Below are 19,679 nucleotides of genomic sequence, written 5' to 3' on the forward strand. Positions count from 1 at the left end.
CCCTTATCCGGTCCTCTGGCTCCAGCGCCCTTGCTTCCCCGCGTCTGAGTGCCTACCGTGGGCGAGGAAATTCGAGCAGCTCGGAGGCAGCAGCCCTGGCCCTCTGAGGCTAGCGCTCTCTGCCTTCACCCTCTGCAGAGCCTCAGCAGGATACTTTTCTCATCCATAACAGGCCTGCTGCTGCCACCCAGAGGGATAAGAGAAACCCACGTGAAATCGACGTGGGTGTGTGCCAGGCCAGACCACGCCCAGGGACACTGGGGCTGAGATGACGACAGGCGCTCTCTCCCTCCAAGCGGACAGGGGAGAAGGTGGAGTGAGGGGGCAACAAGGAGGGGGAGGGGGAGGGGGTGAGGAAGGAAAGAGACGGGGAGGAAAGGAGGGGGGAGAGGGCCAGGGGGAGGAGGAGAGAAGAAGAAACATATGATGTGTGACAGGCTGTAGACGAGACACGAGGAAGAGTGTGATGAGAGAACACCAATGCGTGGAGGCTGGGGACCATCCCCCGGCAATGTCTCATCCCGGGGTCAAGGGCTCCCTCACAAGAGAGCCTGGATGGTGGACAAGGCCACGGTTTGAAGGTTGAGCCAAGGCCCTGCACACAGCATCTCCCCTGCAGTGGGGGTAGCACCGAAAGGACTGAGGTCAGAAGCCCGGCAGCCAGGTCACCGTGCGTGAAATAGAGGCGATACTGTTTACACCGCCAGCCCCAAGGGCGGTGGCGGACGTGGAAGATACAACGCCGCGAGGGTCAACGATGAAATAAAAGTACTTGGTAAGCAGAAAAGGGATCTAAGGGATCAGGAGGGGCCCAGGAACTGGTCCTGGCCTCAGGTTCTTTCTGAAAGAGACCCTAGTTCACGGGCTTGGCAACTAAAAAGCTGAACATATTTAAGTATATTTCTAAAGAAAAAGATATGCTTTACCAGTTAGTAACTCTTATTGCCAAACTCATCTATGATGCATTTTCATAACCCTGGAAAATCAGTCAAATCCTGTCTATATCCTTCCAGATATATATATATTTTAAGCGTAGAAACACAAAAAGGGAGCGAGACAACGAAGGAGCAGAGCAAACACATCGGAAGATTGGGAAGCCACTGGTGCTTAGGGATGGCAACCACCTCCATTTGTCCCCACTCGCTCCGCAGAGACACTGGCGGTAGGCGTCCACTGATGAAGGCCCCCCGGGTGTGGCTCTCGGGCCCCGAGTGACCCACCGTGTAAGTCAGCAGCCCTGACAGCGCTTGGCATGTCCAAAACCTCCCACTGGTCTCTCTCCTTTCGTCCGTATTTTGTGGTCTCAACACTGGCCTTCACCTCCACCTACCCACGTAAACTCTTGTTACTGCTTTAGAACACTGCAGCTGACAAGAGCCCTCCAGAGCAGCCGGCTCAATGCATCACTGGTCTTTAGAGCCCAGGGAGAAGAGCAAGAGGAAAGAAAAAAGGAAGAGGGGCTTCAAAATTAAGCAGTCCCTTAACTTTGACTATGTCAATGGGAATCTTCTTGAACTTGGGTAAGATAAAATGAGACATGAGCCAGTAAGCAATTCCCAGCATCTAATCCATCACCTAGTGCAAACCTCTCATCATTATTTTTTAGTTGGGTTCTGGTGGCCATCCAAAGGTTCAGGGCAAGAGGACAGAGCCCCATAGCCCCGCTTCTTCCTCCTCGAAGAATAGTCTTCAAATAGGAAAATAAGTTGTCCAGCCCACCCTTATCAATCTCACACAAAACATTTTCAATAGAAGGTATTGGTTTGGGACTCCTGAAAGCCCCAAGGAAATTCATTCCGGCCTCTGGACTTCCATATCAATCACACACACTCACAGGTTAGAGGGAGGGAAAGCCAGGGTTGGAGTTTCCTCTGTGATGACACTATTTATTGTGAAAAGGGAGAATAAACAGAAAATATATTCTATGTTCCCTCCCTTTTCTCTCTATTTATGACAGCAAAGAAACTAGAACTCAAAACTCAGCCTAGAGGACATGCACCATCACTCAGACGATCTCAATCAGTGACAGATGAGATCAAACTCAAAAGCATCTATGCCAAAGCTAGCAAGCCATTCCAAACTTTGGGGTGTTTATTGCAGCCTTTTGTGGGCCCTGCCAATGTGAACCTTTGGAGCAAAGCAGGCCTTCTCCACAAAGAGTTTAATAGGATTTGGAAAATTAGCATTTACTCCCCCAACAAATGGGAAACAGAACCACGTGGCTCTGGGCAGGTGAAATCCCACTTCCATGAGCTACGCCCCAAGGTTTGAAGCTCTTGAAAATGAAGGGGGAGCAACTCCCCTGTTCAGTTATCCAATCTGCAGTTTAAAGCGCTATTGGACTATTCCTGAGGAAGGGGCCTCCCACGCACAGCCTAGGAGGAGCTACGGGGGAACCAGATACCTACTGTCGGTCTCCATGTGCATCTATCCTGCAGCAAAATGTCAAAACAAGGGACAGCTGAAGACATTTGGAAGAGCATCACTGCATTTCTCATAAGAGCAACACGAAAAGGAAAACAAGCATCAAATGCATGAGAGAGCTATCCCTTACATGCAGGCTCTTAAACCTTTTAAAAACTCCATTCAAAGGCAGCTCAAGGGGAAAATGTACCTGTGTGGCATTACAGCCATACTCGCTTTCATAAAAACCGTCTGAAATTTGGCAAATCCAGTTCTCTAAACGGATCAGCCATTCAAAGGGAGATGATCCTGTGGGCCAGGGTTTCCAATCCATTAATTTTCCCCGCAACAAAGTAGGGAGGCCTGTGCAGTACCATCCCAGGGAGGCAAGGGAGCGCAGAGCACGGTCCCCACTCCCTCCTGCACTGGTCCTGGAGCTCCAAATACGGTGACTCATACTCATGGGGCAGCCTCCTCCTCCCACCTTCAGATCTCATGGGAAAGTGAGGACCCAGGTGGAGAAGAGACAAAAGAGCCTATGCTCATTCTTTTTTTTTTTAAAAAAAAAATTCCCATTGTGGTTTATATTTAAAATTGCTTTACGACAAAAACTAAACTGAAGACAGCATTCTAAGGCTTTCCACTTTCCTTCTTTAGGAACTTGATTTAGAAAAAGAAGAAGGCTTACCCATTTTTGAAATAGAGGACATGGGCTCTCTGTAGTCCTGTTTCTAGGAAAAAACCTAGTTCTTGATCGTGGGGAGCAGAGCCAGGCTTAGGACTTCTGTTTTGAATATTAGAAAGTATTACCTAGAAGGGGAGAGAATCGGAAAACTAATCAGATCCACATGCAAGCCTACCTCCTTCAAACCCTGCCTCTAAATGCACTGCAGGACTTGAAAAATTAACTTCTGTATGCAAACATCAGTGCAAGGCACTGATGTAGAAGTGTAGGGATAAGAAAAGCAGAGAGAGTGACTTCTGTGAGACAGGGAACAACTGCTAACCCCGGGCCACGTGTGGCCCTCCTGGCACTGAGGACAGAGGAGTGAAGGGTGCTGATGAGTGCACGGCGCCAGGGGAAGCATTAGAGGTGGAGTGGCTCTGCTGAAGGCCAGGATGTTGACAGAGCGGCTGAGTGACACAGAAGCCGGTCCAGCAATGGACAGAAACAGTCACCCACCAATGGCTGAGGTCACTGATGGGTGGCCCGTGGCTTCAGCCCTCCAGAGTTTGATGAGCTTCAGAAAGAGCTGGAAAGTGCCATGATTGGCACCGGCTCTGGAATTAACCAGAGAGGGCAAACTCACCAGGCTACAGAGCTGAGGCCTGTGGACTGGGCAGCAGCCACCTATTCTCAAGCGGGGAGAGCTGAGAAAAACCACCTCGACTCCCCCTCTCCCCGAACTTGACCTCTTGTCGGCAGATAACAAGGTTTTAAAGGTTGACGTCTTTAGCCCTGCCAGAAAGACTGCCAACTAGTCAAGAGAAAGGCTTGCAAGTTGAGGGGGATACAGTGAAGTGTAAACACTTAGCTACTGTTACAGAGGCTGCTCTCCTTAAACTCACAAGTTAAATAAAGCATTTATCAACCAGAAGCTACTTGTGGCCCATTTAAAAACCACAGGAGTGCTCTCCAAACATGGGGCCAACATCTGCTAAGAGTCAGCAGCTCTCCAAAGATCCAGCTGTTAGCCAAACCCCAAATATTTTAGAGGGCTTGAAATTATTCTCCAAATGGAGTTGAAGCAATCGATGGTCCTCTACCTTATGAGCTTTGGCGAGGGAAAAAAAAGTAGAAGACACACAACGAACAATACGTTGTGGAACGAAATCCAGGTGGGCAACCCTTGCCTTTGAACTACATCCCAGCATCTTATCAAAACTGCCTGGCCCTTCTTGACTTAGCCCTTGGCTCTGCCCGTGCTAAGAGGTAGGTGTTCCTCCTGCTCTGAGAACTGTCATTTTTGGCTCCACTCTCACCCATCCTCGAAGTGTCGGAGATGCACAGAGAGCGGTCCTGGGCCCTTGTCCTTCTCTGTTAAGTGTCTCTCAAGATGATCTCACCCACTCCTCAAAAATCATCTACATGCTGCCAAATCCCAAATTTATAATCTCTAGTCCAGACTTTCCCAGACTCATATATCCAACTACTTCCTTGACATTTCCCCTTGGGGGTCCAACGCTGAAACTTTAAAAAATTATCCTCCATTTGCTTTTGATAATAGTTTTTAATTTTTTAACGTGCCATGATTATTTTAAAGTGAAAACAATGTAGTACAGTACAAAAAAGAAAATTAAAAATCATCTCAAAATTCTACCACATAGAAATAGCCAGTGAACACTGATTGAACGATAACCCAGCTATCTCTGTGTACATATGTATCAAGAGGAGAGAAAGATAACAATCATTTTACAAACATTGAGATTGTTATACATACTGGTTTTAATGTTAATTAAATCTGACAGGAGAAACTAAAGTGTGACCAAAGTAATCACTCAACCTCAGAAAAATGTGGTGTTTTTACACATAGTTCATACATTTATGTCTCTCTAAAGTTAAAAATATGTTATATTTATTACATGTATGCATGTGTGTTATATGTATGTGTATATAGACAGAAAGACAGAGACAGGGAGACAAAGAAAGAGACAGAGAAAGGACAGAAAGTAGGTCATTCTTTTATCTACATATTTCAACACTATACAGTATCTGTTGACCCAGAACAAAAATGAGGAAACTGACATATTCATACTACCTTCTCCTTTGCCTTCTCCTCAGCCTCTTATTTTTGTTATAGTACTGTTTTTTATTGCCAAGGTACCTAACAATTATGTTCTACCCCATAATTGTTTTGCATCAGTTCTATATCAAAATGCATTTAAGGGGCAAGATAGGGGTAGAGGATTAAGAGGTACAAACTAGTATGTATAAAATAAATATGCTACAAGGATATATAGTACAACACAGGGAATACAGCCAATATTTTATAATAACTATAAATGGGATATAACCTTTATAAGCTGTGAATCACTATGCTGTACCCCTAAAACTTATATAATACTGTACATCAACTATACCTCAATCAATCAATCAAATGCATTCATTGTTTCTTTAATTTTTTATTTTAAATTGATTCTTGCTTGGTGGAATATTGCCAAAAGGGGCTCATGGATGCTACAGGCCCTGAATTCTCACAGGTGTAAGAATGTCTGTCTCTTGTCTCTGTTCCTCTAAACCTGAGTATGACATTCTCGGATTTCCCACTTTCTCTCCCTCAGAACATGGCAGACGATACTCCAGTCTTCCAACACTGACAGTTGCTGTGGACAACTCAGAAGCCAGCCTTACTGTTCTCCCTGTAGACAATCTGCAAAGAGCAGTCCTTTTTTCTCCCTGAAGTCTAGAAAATCTACCAGGTGTTATCTTGCCATTCATCATTCTATGTCAGCTATTCTTGGAACACAGCGTGAACTCTCAATCTAAAAATTCAGATCTGTAGTATCAAGTAAGGCACTGGACACGGGCTGCCATTCTGGGTTCAAAGCCCAGCTCCACGACTATGGGCAAGTCACAGTTTCTAAAGTTTTCTCATTGGTAAAATGGAGATGGTAATAGAATTTTTCACTTAGTGCAGTCCTATGAACTAAACGGAATAATAAATGGATAGAACACTTAGCACAGTATATAGCAAGAGCTGAATAAAGCCTTACTTTGTTGAAGAATTTCTCTTTGATTATAAAACTGCATTTTCTTATCTATTCTGGTTTTTTCCATTTTCTGTTTCAGGAATACTAATTGTGTGCACTGTCTTAATTCCCGTAGCTTTGTACAATAGAAAGTTAAGAGATTAGGAAGTGTGAGTCCCTCAACTTTGTTCTTTCTCAAGATTGTTTTGGCTCTTCTGGTCCCTTGCATTTCCATATTAATTTGTGAATCAGCTTATCAATTTCTGCAAAAAAGGCAGCTAGGATTTTAATGGGGACTGGGTTGAATCTGTAGATCAATTTGGGGAGTATCGTCATCTTAACAAATTAAGTCTTTTGTTCCATGAGTGTAGGATGCCTTTCCATTTATGTAGGTTTTCTTTCATTTCTTTCAACAGTGATTTGTAGTTTTCAGCGTATAAGGTTTGAACGTCTTTTTATCATCCCAATGCATTTTAATCTTTTTGATGCTATTAGAAGTGGAATTACAATTTTAATTTCATTTTCAGATTGCTCATTGCTAGTGTAAACAAATAAAAGTGATTTTAAAAAAAATAAATTTATTTATTTATTTATGGCTGTGTTGGGTCTTCGTTTCTGTGCGAGGGCTTTCTCTAGTTGCGGGGAGCGGGGGCCACTCTTCATCGCGGTGCGCGGGCCTCTCGCTGTCGTGGCCTCTCTTGCTGCGGAGCACAGGCTCCAGACGCGCAGGCTCAGTAGTTGTGGCTCACGGGCCCAGTTGCTCCGTGGCATGTGGGATCTTCCCAGACCAGGACTCGAACCCGTGTCCCCTGCACTGACAGGCAGATTCTCAACCACTGCGCCACCAGGGAAGCCCAAAAGTGATTTTTGTATATTGACCTTGTATCCTACAACCTTGCTGAAATCGTTTATTATTTATAGTTTTTTGTGTGTGAATTCCCTAGGATTTTCTATATACAAGATCATGTCATCTGTAAATATAGTTTTACTTCTTTTTTAAAAAAAATTTTTATTTATTTATTTTTTGGCTGCGTTGGGTCTCTCTTGCTGCACGCTGGCTTTCTCTAGTTGCGACGAGCAGGGGCTACTCTTCATTGCGGTGAGTGTGCTTCTCATTGTGGTGGCTTCTCTTGCTGTGGAGCACGGGCTCTAGGCGTGCAGGCTCAGAGGGCTTCAGTAGTTGTGGCACGTGGGCTCAGTAGTTGTGGCGCACGGGCTTAGTTGCTCCACAGCATGTGGAATCTTCCCGGACCAGGGATCAAACCCATGTCCCCTGCACTAGCAGGCGGATTCTTAACCACTGTGCCACCAGGGAAGTCCCTCCCTTTTCAATCTGGATGCCTTTTATTTCTTTTTCCTGCCTAATCTGATCTTGGAAGGAAAGCATCCACTCTTTCACCATTATATATGTTGTTAGACATGGGTTTTCATGGATGCCTTTATCAGGTTGAGGATATTAACTTCTTTGTTCTTTTTAATTTTTCTTTACTTCTATTCCTAGTTTGTTGTGTGTTTTTTTATCATGGGGAGTGTTGGACTTTGCCAAATGAGTTCTCTGCGTCTACTGAGATTATCATTATCATGTGGTTTTTGTCCTTTATTCTATTTATATGTTGTATTACATTCATTGATTTCCACACATTAAATCAACCTTGCATTTCTGAAAAGAATCTTGCTTGATGGTATATAATTCTTTCTCTATGCTGTTAGATTCAGTTTGCTGGTATTTTGTTGATGATATCTGCATCTGTATTCATAAGAGATACTGGTCTCTGGGACTTCCCTGGTGGCACAGTGGTTAAGAATCCTCCTGCCAATGCAGGGGACACGGGTTCGAGCCCTGGTCTGGGAACATCCCACATGCCGCGGAGCAACTAAGCCCGTGCACCACAACTACTGATCCTGTGCTCTAGAACCCGCGTGCCGCAACTACCAGAGCCCGCGTGCCTAGAGCCTATGCTCCACAGCAAGAGAAGCTACCGCAATGAGAAGCCCGCGCACCGCAACAAAGAGTAGCCCCCGCTCACCACAACTAGAGAAAGCCCACGCGCAGCAATGAAGACCCAACACAGCCAAAACTAAATAAATAAATTAATTAATCAATTAATACCAAAAAAAGAGATACTGGTCTCATAAAATTAGTTAGGGAGTGTTTTACTCCTCTTCTACTTTCTGAAAGCTTCTATAGTACTGGCATCATTTCTCCCTTAAATTGAATCTCTCTTCATTGAATTCACCAAGGAAGCCAACTTGACCTGTATGGGAAGATTTTTAAAGATAAAGTCAATTTCTTTAATTCATATAGGTATACTTGAGTTATCTATTCTTTCTTGAGTGAGCTTTGGTACTTTGTGTCTTTCAGGGAATTTGTCTATTTTCTATAAATGATCAAGTTTATTTGCATAAAGTTGGTCATAATTTTCCCTTACACCCTTTCAATGTCTATAGATCTATAGAAGTGCCTCCTTTTTTCTGGGTATTGATAATTTGTGTCTTCTCTCTTTAATTCTTGTTCATCTTATTAATAGTTTACACAAATTTTATTGATCTTTTCTAAGACTCCATTTTTGGTTTCACTAGTTTTCTCTATTGTTTATGTTTTCTATTTCACTGATTTCTGTTCTAATCTTTCTTATTCCCTTCCTTCTGCTCATTTTGGCTTTAATTTGTTCATCTTCTTCTAGTTCCTTGAGTTGGAAATGTAGATCATTGATTTGAAATTTTTCTTCCTTTCTACTATACACATTTAATGTTATAAACTCTTCTGTACATTTTGTTTTCTATATCTTGAAGCTCTATTATTAGGTATACATACTTTTAAGATTATAATGTCTTGATGAATTGCCTCCTTTTATCATATCCCCCTTCATCTCCTATAATATCCCTAGTTTCTAATTCTACTTTATGATATAATACAGCCATTCTAGCTTTGTTTTAATTATTGTTTGCATAGTGTGTGACTTTACCTTTTATCTACCTATGTTTTAATATTTAAATCATTTTCTTGTAGATAGAAAATCTCTGCCTTTAAATTGGGGTGCTTAAACAATTTACATTTAATATAATTATTGACATGGTTGGAACCATCTTGCTAGTTTTTTTTTTTTTATTGTCCCATATGTTCTTTGTTCCTTTTTCTCACTTTCTTTCTTTTTGGATTGATGATTCCATTTCATTTCCACTATCAACTGGTTAATTATGTCTTTTTTTTCTTATTTTTTAGTGGCTGCCCTAGGGTTTACAATATAGCTCTTTATAATATCTCTAAGTAATATTACACCAATCCATATATAGTATAAACACCTTATAACAATATACTTCTATTTCCTCCACTATCTTTTTTGCTATTGTTGCCACACATTTTACTTCTATATTATAAATCCCATAATACATTGTTCATATTTTTGGTTTAGGTAGTCAATTATCTTTTAAAGAAATTAAACATAAGAAAGTCTTCTTTATTTACCCTCATTGTAACCATTTATGATGCTCTTGATTTCACTGTGTGGGTCTGTATTTTCTTCTGCTTGAAGAACTTCTTTAACATTTCTTGTCACACAGGTGTGCTGGCAATGCATTCTGTCAACTTTTATTTGTTCTAAAAAAGTCTTTGTCTTTCCAGTGTCTTCTAATCTGCATATCATTTTCTGATGATAAGTCTTCTATAACTCTTATCTTCATTCTTCTGTATTTAAAGTTTCTTTTTCTTTGGTTGCCTTCAAGACTTTTGTCTTTGATTTACAACACTTTGACTATGTGTCAAAGTGTGTGTTTGTATTTATCCTGCTTGGGGTTCTCTGAGATTCTTGGATCTGAGATTCTTTGCTGTGTTTCAGTAATTCTGAAAACTTCTTAACCATTTTTTCTTCAAATAATTCTTCTGTCCCAGTTTCTCTCTCTTATCCTCTTGGGGCACCAAATACATATATGATACTTTCCCACAGCTCTTGGATGCTCTGTTCTGTTTTTTTCCCACTCTTTTTAATTTTCTTTTTGTGTTTCTCTTTGAATAATCTCTATTAACCTATCTTCAAATGAAAGGTTTTTTCTTAGCTCTTTCCAGTCTTCTAATAAGCTATCGAAGAAGTTCCTCATCTCTTATATCATGTTTTGTTATTTCTAGCATTTTAATTTTACTTTTTTTATAGTTTCCTTCTCCTTGCTGAAATTCCCATCTGTTCCTGCATGTTGCATATCTTTTTCATGATATCCTTTAACATATAACTCATGGGTATTTTAAAGTTCCTATCTGATAGTTCCAATACCTGGGTCATTTCTGGGTTTGGTTTTGTTTATTGCTCTTCACAGTGATTTGTTTATTCCTGTTTGTGTGTGTATATATATGTATCTTATAATTTTTTATTTACTGTTGACAATTGTGTATATAGAAATAAACTGAGTTAAATAATATTTACACTTGAAAATGTGCACCCCTTTTCTCTTATCAGGCCCTAAGTGTTGGGGATTGAGTCAACCTAGTCAGTAGTTGAGCTGGAGCTGGGTTTTATTGTTTCTAGAGTTACCTCCAATGCACCACGGGCTTCAAACTTCTCCAGCACTGGGCTGCTAACTGTGGGACTTGGGATGCCAGAGGGTTTTCCTCAGTGTTTCTATTCCACCCTCAGTTTTTAGCAGTCTCTGTATGCTTGCACTACAGAGGCGTTCTCTCTCCACATTCACACCCCTTTCCCAGTAGTTGTCTGCTGTTGCATAGTACTTGGTGCTGTGTTTGTTATGTGGCTGGTGGTGGAAGGGAGAAATTCTTCGTTCTTCTGGTCCAGCCTCAGTCTTAAGAAGGGTCTGTACACCAGAACGTCAGGGATGGGGCTCATCTTCAAGGGCCCCTTTCTGGGTATCTCCCTCCTAGCTCCTGGAATGCCTTCCTGGGACAAAAGCCATATAACTTCTACCCCAGAGAAACTCTGAGCATGATTACACTCCTAGGAGTCCAGATTCAGCCCAAAAGTGAAGCCTCTATTTATCACTCCATCTTATAAATACAGCTGGTCCTGTATCCACGGGTTCCACATCTGCAGATATGGAGGGCCGACTATACTATGCCATATTATATAAGGGACTTGAGCATCTGCAGATTTTGGTATTCACAGGACGTCCTGGAACTAATTCCCCACAGATACCCAGGGGCGACTGTAACGTCATCCAGCCAGCTGCACAAATCAGACACTGGGGAGTGAGCCTTGAGACCTTGACACTCTCTCACATCTAATCTATTACTATTTCCCTCCTAATTATTTCTCAAAAGTCTGTATATATCCATTTCCACAACCATAACTTTCATCAAAGCTACCATCACTTCCTGTTAGATTTCTACAGCAGCCTCCTAAATAGAGTCTCCACGTCCTCTCTTGCTCCTTAACTTCCTTTCCACCCTCCACAAGCAGCCTGAATAATTTTTTAAAACACAGTCTGGGGCTTCCCTGGTGGCGCAGTGGTTGAGAGTCCGCCTGCCGATGCAGGGGATACGGGTTCGTGCCCCGGTCCGGGAAGATCCCACATGCCGCAGAGCGGCTGGGCCCGTGAGCCATGGCCGCTGAGCCTGCGCGTCCGGAGCCTGTGCTCCGCAACGGGAGAGGTCACAACAGTGAGAGGCCCCCGTACCGCAAAAAAAAAAACCCCCCAAAAAACCACAGTCTGGATCATGTTACTCTTACGCTCTTTCTCACCTCTCATGTATCAGCTTGATTGTCATTTCTCAGAAGGGCCTTCCCTGAGCACTAACATAAAGCAGGCCTGCCTCTATTATTCCCTCCCACAGCATCCTATTCCATTCCTTCACTGCATTTATTAATGTATTTCTTACTTGATTATTGGCTGTCTCCCTCCATGGTGCTGCACCTTCTGCAAAGTCAGGGGCCATGTCTATTCCATTTACTAATATATCCAGTGTCTACTGCAGTGTCTGGGACAGGGTAAGCATTCAATATACATAGTAAATGTAGTAAATGAATAAAACACTTAGTAAATGAGTGAATGAATAAATTTGCAGGGCCAATAAGAAATGCAGGGGAAAAAGCAATAAGAAAATAACCTATTCTGCATTAGGCACTATGAAGGTACATAGACTATCTCATGTATTCTCCCACAAAAACCCACTGAGACGTACACTATTACCCTCTCTTTACTGAAGGGGAAACTGAGACTTTGCTCCACTGAGCAAGTTGCCCAAATCACATGGCTAACGAGTGTTAAGGCTGGTGTTGAAACTCAGGTCTACCTGACTCTGCAGTCTGACTCCTCTCCCTTTGTCCTATTAGTCTGCATTTGCTTGCAGAACAAAGTCCAGAAGACAAGGTCAGGGCTGCCGGGATGAGGCAGGATAGGAAAAATGCAAGGTGGGAGAGAGAGGGAATAGCTTAGCTCAGAGTTTGCCCTGAAGTCTAAGTATCTTGGATTTAATCCCTTCCTCACAAAGAGCCTCTAACACATGGGCCTGGGCAGGAGCATTGTTTGGCAGTGTCGAAGCCACCACATTTCCTGTGGATAAACACTTCCCTGTTGAGAGGACTGCTGACAAGTATCCTTAACAAGTGCAGCCTGCTTTGGCAAAAGCACACACCCAACACCTGAGGAAGCATGACAGAAAGTGGGCAGAGGCCAAAGATTTTAGGTCAAAAGGCCCAGGTTCAGGGTCTGGTTCTGACATTCCTCACCACTTGTGGACTTAGGACAACTCCTTTGTTCTCTCAGATCTTCATTGTTTTCATCTGATTAATGGGGATAATAATATATACCTACATAATTGTTATGAACTGCAAATGAGAAACTTAATGAGCATGTAAACATTATAATCCTTACTGGAGATATATTAAAGTATCACCTTCAAGTAGGAACAAAATAAGGATACTTTCCACCACCTTTATAATAACATTGTTTTAGAAAAGTCTGGAGATAGGGCATGAAAGAGAGATAAAGTGGAAAATACTAGAAAGGAAGAAAGAATAACGACAAAAATCATTCCTCTGCCATATGTTCATATCCTTAGAAAAATGAAAAGAATCAACTCTGTTTTTATGGAGGAGTTCAGTATTGCGGCTGATAATCCTGTATTGCTATCCTTGTCAGCCTTCAAGGTTCAGCTCAGGTGTCACCTCTTCCAGAGCCATCCCTGAACTTCCGCACGGGTCCAAGACCCTTCTCTGGGCTTGCAGAATTCTCTGAGCGTTCCCCACCAAAGCAGCCCACGTGCTGTTTATGGACCTGTGTCCTCAGAAAACAGTAAGTTTCCTGAGGACATGCTCTGTGGCTTATTTCTTCTAGTGCCCCTGGTGTCAAGCACAGCGTGCAGAACAAAGAAGGCACTCGTTAAATATTTTTGTAATTGAATTTAAAAAAACCAAAGCATTGCTATATGTGAAAACACAATGAAAAAAATGATCCTATATGCGAAGCAATACAAATAGAAAAGATCTGGGAATACAATCCATCTACTGAAGTCTGTAAAACAAAAATCTTGCAAAATGGAGAGAGGTATCATGGTCACAGATGAGTAAAGACTAAATATAATTCTCCTAACCAATGTATAGCATTAATAAAAATTTGACCAAATCCCAATTATTCTAAAATGCATCTAGAAATACCAACAGAAAAGGACAACGGGTATTCTGAAAAATAAGTAGTTACTAATCCCTTCAGATGTTAAAACATATCATAAAGAAGCACTTATTAAACAGTGTCACACTGGTGCAATATAAGATTAGCAGAACAAAATAGGAAAGTTCAGAAATTACTGTGGTGTCTAAAATTTTATTAAATGACTTAAAATACATAACAGAAAATATGAAAAAAGAAAGATAAGGGAATATTACTCAGCCATAAAAAGAAACGAAATTGAATTATTTGTGATGAGGTGGATGGACCTAGAGTCTGTCATAGAGTGAAGTAAGTCAGAAAGAGAAAAACAAATACCGTATGCTACCACAAATATACGGAATCTAAGAAAAAAAAAAAAGGTCATGAAGAACCTAGGGGTAAGACGGGAATAAAGACACAGACCTACTAGAGAATGGACTTGAGGATACGGGGAGGGGGAAGGGTAAGCTGGGACAAAGTCAGAGAGTGGCATGGACATATATACACTACCAACATAAAATAGATAGCTAGTGGGAAGCAGCTGCATAGCACAGGGAGATCAGCTCGGTGCTGTGTGACTACCTAGAGGGGTGGGATAGGGAGGGTGGGAGGGAGTGAGACGCAGGAGGTCAGAGATATGGGAACACGTGTATATGTATAACTGATTAACTTTGTTATAAAGCAGAAACTAACAGACCATTGTAAAGAAATTATACTCCAATAAATATGTTAAAAAAAAGATAAGATCATCTTTTTTTTTTTTTTTTTGCGTTACGCGGGCCTCTCACTGTTGTGGCCTCTCCCGTTGCGGAGCACAGACTCCGGACGCACAGACTCAGCGGCCATGGCTCACGGGCCCAGCCGCTGCGCGGCATGTGGGATCTTCCCGGACCGGGGCACGAACCCGTGTTCCCTGAATCGGCAGGCGGACTCTCAACCACTGCTCCACCAGGGAAGCCCAAGATCATCTTAAAGTGGTACTGAAGTTTGAGGAAAACATTAGAGTCATATCTAATATCATACACCAAAATAAATCTCTCCAACAAGACTTGAAAATTAAAAGTTGTTTTTTAAAAAATGGAAAATGGTTGAAAACTTTTTAAATCCTAGAGAAGATTTCTCCCAATATTTCAGCTTTAAAACAATGAAATAAATGTAATAAAAAGATAATCAGATTCAACTAATATATATAATAGATTTAAAATTTATGAACAATTTAGAAATGGAAAAGTACTGAGTGGGAAATCATTCAGAGCAAACATAATAATGAGTTAACATATTTATGGTATAAAAGCTTTATTCAATTTATAAGAATAATACTACATCCTAAAACCAGAGAGAAAGTATAAACAGACAAAAAAGAAATATAACAAGGTTAAACATAAAGTTATCATATGACCCAGCAATTCCACTCCCAGGAATATACTCAAGAAAAATGAAAACATTTGTCCACACGAAATCTTATACACAAAAAGTTATAGCAGCATTATTATAATAGTTCAAAGTAGCAACGACCCAAATAATAAATGATAAAATGATGAATGGATAAATAAACATAATGTAGTATCTCCATACAATGGCCTATTATTTGGCAATAAAAAGAAATGAAGTACCAATACATACTGCAACATGAGAACATTATGCTAAGCCAAAGAAGCCAGTCATAAAAGACCACATGTGGTATGGTTTGATTTATAGGAAATGTCTAGAATATACACATCTATAGAGACTGGAGAAATTGGAGGTAAATGGGGAGTGACTGCTAATGCATACAGGGTTTCTTTTGGGGGTGATGAAAATGTTTTGAAATTAAATATTGGTGATGGTTGCACAACTCTGATATTAAAAACCACTGAATTGAATACTTTAAATGGGTAAATTCTATGGTATGTGAATTATATCTCAATAATGCTGTGATTTAAAAAAAAGAAAAGAAATATAGCTAGTAAGCAAATAGATGGAAAAAATTTCAACCTGACTGATAGTCAAAGAAATGCAGACCAAAGTGGCAAAGTACTGCTTTCACCAGGCAAATCAGCAAAGTAACTTAGAAACAAATGCAACCCCGTCAAGATTGCAAAGCAACCACTCCTCTCCTGTACGGCCAAAGGTAGATGTTAGTATGACTTGTAGAAAGCAATTGGATACAATATATAGTAACGAGAATGTTAAAAATGTCCCGACTTCTGGGAATTTGCCCTTAGGAAGAAACAAAGCAAAACAAGGGAAAAGCCACCTGAAGGAAGCTGGCACCAGAGCACTGTAAAAACAGGCTATACCCAACTATAAGTGAATTATATCATAGAGGCCATCCACTTGATAAAATATTACATAACCATGACAACACTTTGAAGTTTTGATGTAATGTTGAGCGAAAAAAGACAGATAGAGATCCCTTTAATGCTATAAAATTATGAGGGCAAAGACTGACCAAGAACATACAAAAATTAAAATAAGCTACTGTTCTTTTCTGGTTTCCAGGTTTTTCTAACTCAGCTTTAAGTGTGCTGCAGCCTCCTTTCCCAGCCAGTCAGATGGCGGCCTCAAAGTCAGAGCAACATCCTGGCCAGTCAGTTTCTTGACATTTCTTTAAGGAAGTAGTTTATTCAGATGTACTACATTAAGCCATGACCTAAAACCTGCTGCTTCAGCTTAAGTGAAAAGGCAGGGATTGGGAAGGAGAAGAGAAGGGAGAATCCATCTTTTCTTCATGGTCTCATGTTTTAGACCCAAAAGCACAGCCACACGGACCTCCAGAGTCACACCCTGCCTTCCGTGTCAGTAGCACTGCGTACTTCTCCTAGGACATCTCGTTTGAGTTCAAGACACGCAGTAACCTTAATCTAATCCGGTTGTGAATCCAACGCCTCAGCTGTGTCACTGCGAGTTCTTCCTGTGGGGAGGACAGAATCCACTCGAGGACTGACCACGACGACCAGTGAACAACTCTTGATGAACAGATAAAGTCTAGGCTGGGCCCTGCAACATTTGGGCACCAGCTGTTTCTTAAAACTTTAACGCTAAAACAGCCCATAAAAAAAAAATCTATGGGTGGCCCATAATTTAGCATTAACTTCTTTTCTAAAATAGGGTGTAAAGGAATGAACTGTCAGCAGAAGGTAAAGTTCCACCCTGGCACGGCTTCTGCTCAAGAAAGCCATACCCAGCTGGTTGGCTGATGCATGCAAAGGACAGAGACAGGATGATTTCATTTGCCAAAAGCAGGGCTCATATTATGATATTCGAGGGTGAAGTCATCTTTATTCCTATCATTGCACCTTTAGAAGCTCCTTGTGGGGCAGATAACTTTATTTACTGTTGGTGTAGTGCCACCATCCAAAGATATACTAATCAAGGTCAACCTATGTCATGTCCATCTATTCTAATTTGGTTTACTTGATTAAATTATTCTATATGCATAATTTTGGAGGTATCTTTCATTCCCCTTCAGAGAACAAACTATCAGAGAAAATTATTAGCAGATGTCTCTGTGACCCTAATGTAACAAGGACAACACTAAACAAATATTCAATGCACACGGCTTTCGGGTATTCAAATTTCCTTTGGCCCTGCCTCCCGTTTGGAACAAGGAGGGAGAACAGTACATGGAAAGCTCCTATCATACTGGGTGGAGAACACTGGTGGCTCACTGGTTTTCTTCCCCAGACAAGTCAGGCAGTTTTAACCCCGCCACGAAAATGGAAAGCCGAAGCACACAGATGTAAACGATTGGACCAAGGTCAAACAGCCGGGGTGAACAGAGATTCAGAACCCAGATATGATAATGCGGACTCTAGGCAAGATGTTGTTCCATTAGCTTCCAGGCAAGAAATGGAAAACCAAATTCTTCTGAAAAAATTACTCCATAAACATCTCTTTAAAATTATTTAACACTTTTAATAAAACAGCATGTTTAAAATACTACATATTTTCATCTAAATATCTGAAATCTTCGAAGGTTAGGAAAGATTCCACTGCCAGGTGACACAGGAACAGATAATGACAATAAAACGAACATTTAATGTGTGCTGAACACGTACTGGGAAGAACGTGAGTTAACCCAATTTATGCTCACAACAGCCTTACAGCAATTATTATTGCTATTTTACAGCTGAGGTTCGGAGGCAGCACAGAGAGGTTGAGTAACTTGCCTGGTGTTCCACAGCTAAGAGGTGGCAAGGCCGGGATCCCAACGCCGGCGTCACTTAACCCCTGGGCCCTGCTGCCTCTCCCAACTTAACTTAGCCGCCTGGAGGGGAAGCCAAGGTCAGCCCCCTTTCTGAAGAGCCCCTGCCCTTCAGGAAACAAACAACACTAACGTTGCTAAACATACCCACTCTTAGAGAAACTAGAAGAGGAATGAGGCTGCATCAGAAACAAATCGATGGTTCCAGATTATGAAAAAACATTTTCCACGATACTCCAAACTGTGCTCAAAAGTTCTCCTCAAATTTTATCCTTGCTAGTGAATGAAATTAAGAGACAACACACAAATAAAAGGCCAAAAGGTCCCGGGAAACAGAAGTTTCTTCGCTTTAGAATGGCTGGGAAATGAGGGGGAAAACCACTGAAAGACTGCCTTTGCCCAGCAGAACAAACACAGGAACAGAGTGGTGGGGTTTTCTACTTAAAGGGCTACCTACCCAGAAAAGCAAAGTACATATTTACCTAAGCTTGCCCCAGTCTTTTTGCTTCCTTCAGATTTTATTTTCCTAACATTTGTTTTCAATTTAGCATAATTCTTAAAAGTCATTTAAGTTAAAGGAAGAAAAAAAAGGCCAGACAGGTATCTTCCTCTGCATGGCACCACTGTCTTGCCTCATAAAAACCCCTGAACTTCCACCAAGCCCAGTGGTCACTTAAGGAAGGTCATTTTTCCCCTAGACGTCTAATTAGTCACAGATAATTTATTGAGCATCTACTACAGTCAAAACAGACGTTTCATTCATTCAGTCTCTCTCATTGCTAATATCCCAGCTTCCTGGATCTGGGGAGACCCAAAGTGGTTTCCCATGCAGGAAAACGCAGACTGGAAAATCAGAGCCAGAAATGTGAAAGTCATCTAATATATACCCTGAAATTGAACCATACACTGACTGAGTGAGGCTGCTTCCCCACACTACTAAGAGCGATGGCTTGCTTGGTCAAATACTTATTGAGCACTTTCTATATATAAGGGTGTAAGAAACTACGGGGTTCCACGTTTATTGGCAGCAGCCTGGGATAATGAAGTAAGTGATGCTGAACTAGGTGTCAGAAGAGCTGAGTTCTAATCTTAGCTTTGGCCCTAACTTCCTGTGTGTCCTTGGAGTCTCCCTTTCTGGGCCTCCATTTTCTTCTCAAAATCTAACAACCTATGATCACCGTTTCCTCAAAACCACGAAAAATATTTATTTTAAATCCTACGATTATGAGAGTCTCCCTTCTGGTCTGGCTAAAGAACCCAGTGGTGAATAGATGGTTATAAAGGAACACAGCAGGAAGTACATCCAGATCTGCCAATTCCCACATCATTAAAGACACACATAACAGATGAACCTCCTTTCTCCCAGCCAGGAGAAGGCAGCCCCAGCGTGACAACAGAGAGTAAAATGCAAAATAAGGTCCCCTAAGTGGCAAGGGCTGTGGGGTCCACAAGAACAGCTTAGCTGGCATAAGCAGACTTCTCAGCTGCCCAGCACTGGCCATCAGGAAGGTAGACAATGAAAATCATGTAGATTTTAAAATCAAGCTGCATGATCATTTCTCTAAAGATCGTACCATAAATTCTGAATAACAAATAATTCCTTTCTCATAGCAGATTTCTTACAGAACAACATTTTGGCAAGACGGCCAAATATATTCCTGAATTCCTGGATATTGCGAACCATGATGTATAATCCATTCTGGTATGGGCCAGGCCAGACACCACTCCCATCATCCTCTCCCCCTCTTCTCTGTGGCTCTCACCCTACTCTCCCTGCTCTTGAAAGATAATTCTGTTCCTTGCCACCCAC

General features: G+C 41.6%; 1 protein-coding gene and 1 long non-coding RNA gene across 16 annotated transcripts in view; one reads left to right on the plus strand and one right to left on the minus strand.

The window, feature by feature from the left end:
* The window catches only part of TTC7B (tetratricopeptide repeat domain 7B), a 249,175-nt gene that overhangs the window by 169,893 nt on the left and 59,603 nt on the right, over nt 1-19,679 (minus strand). For 11 of the 15 annotated variants that reach the window (XR_008618724.1, XR_008618723.1, XM_024130960.3 and 8 more), the window contains exon 5: nt 3,092-3,213. Coding sequence is in view for 12 of the 15 variants with exons in the window: in XM_024130960.3 (XP_023986728.1) it covers nt 3,092-3,213 (122 nt within the window). In the remaining 3 variants the exon portion in view is untranslated. Of the gene's footprint in view, nt 1-56; nt 68-2,408; nt 2,433-3,091; nt 3,214-19,679 lie in introns of those variants that run through there. The other 4 variants (XM_028496320.2, XM_028496317.2, XM_028496324.2 and 1 more) reach the window with 3 other exon arrangements.
* Nucleotides 388-8,292, plus strand: LOC114487220 (uncharacterized). The gene is made up of 3 exons (XR_003682146.2): nt 388-775; nt 1,014-1,520; nt 5,686-8,292. It is a non-coding gene; the product is annotated as an uncharacterized lncRNA (long non-coding RNA).

The sequence above is a fragment of the Physeter macrocephalus genome, chromosome 11 (genome assembly GCF_002837175.3).
Source record: "Physeter macrocephalus isolate SW-GA chromosome 11, ASM283717v5, whole genome shotgun sequence".
NCBI classification, from domain to species: domain Eukaryota; kingdom Metazoa; phylum Chordata; class Mammalia; order Artiodactyla; family Physeteridae; genus Physeter; species Physeter macrocephalus.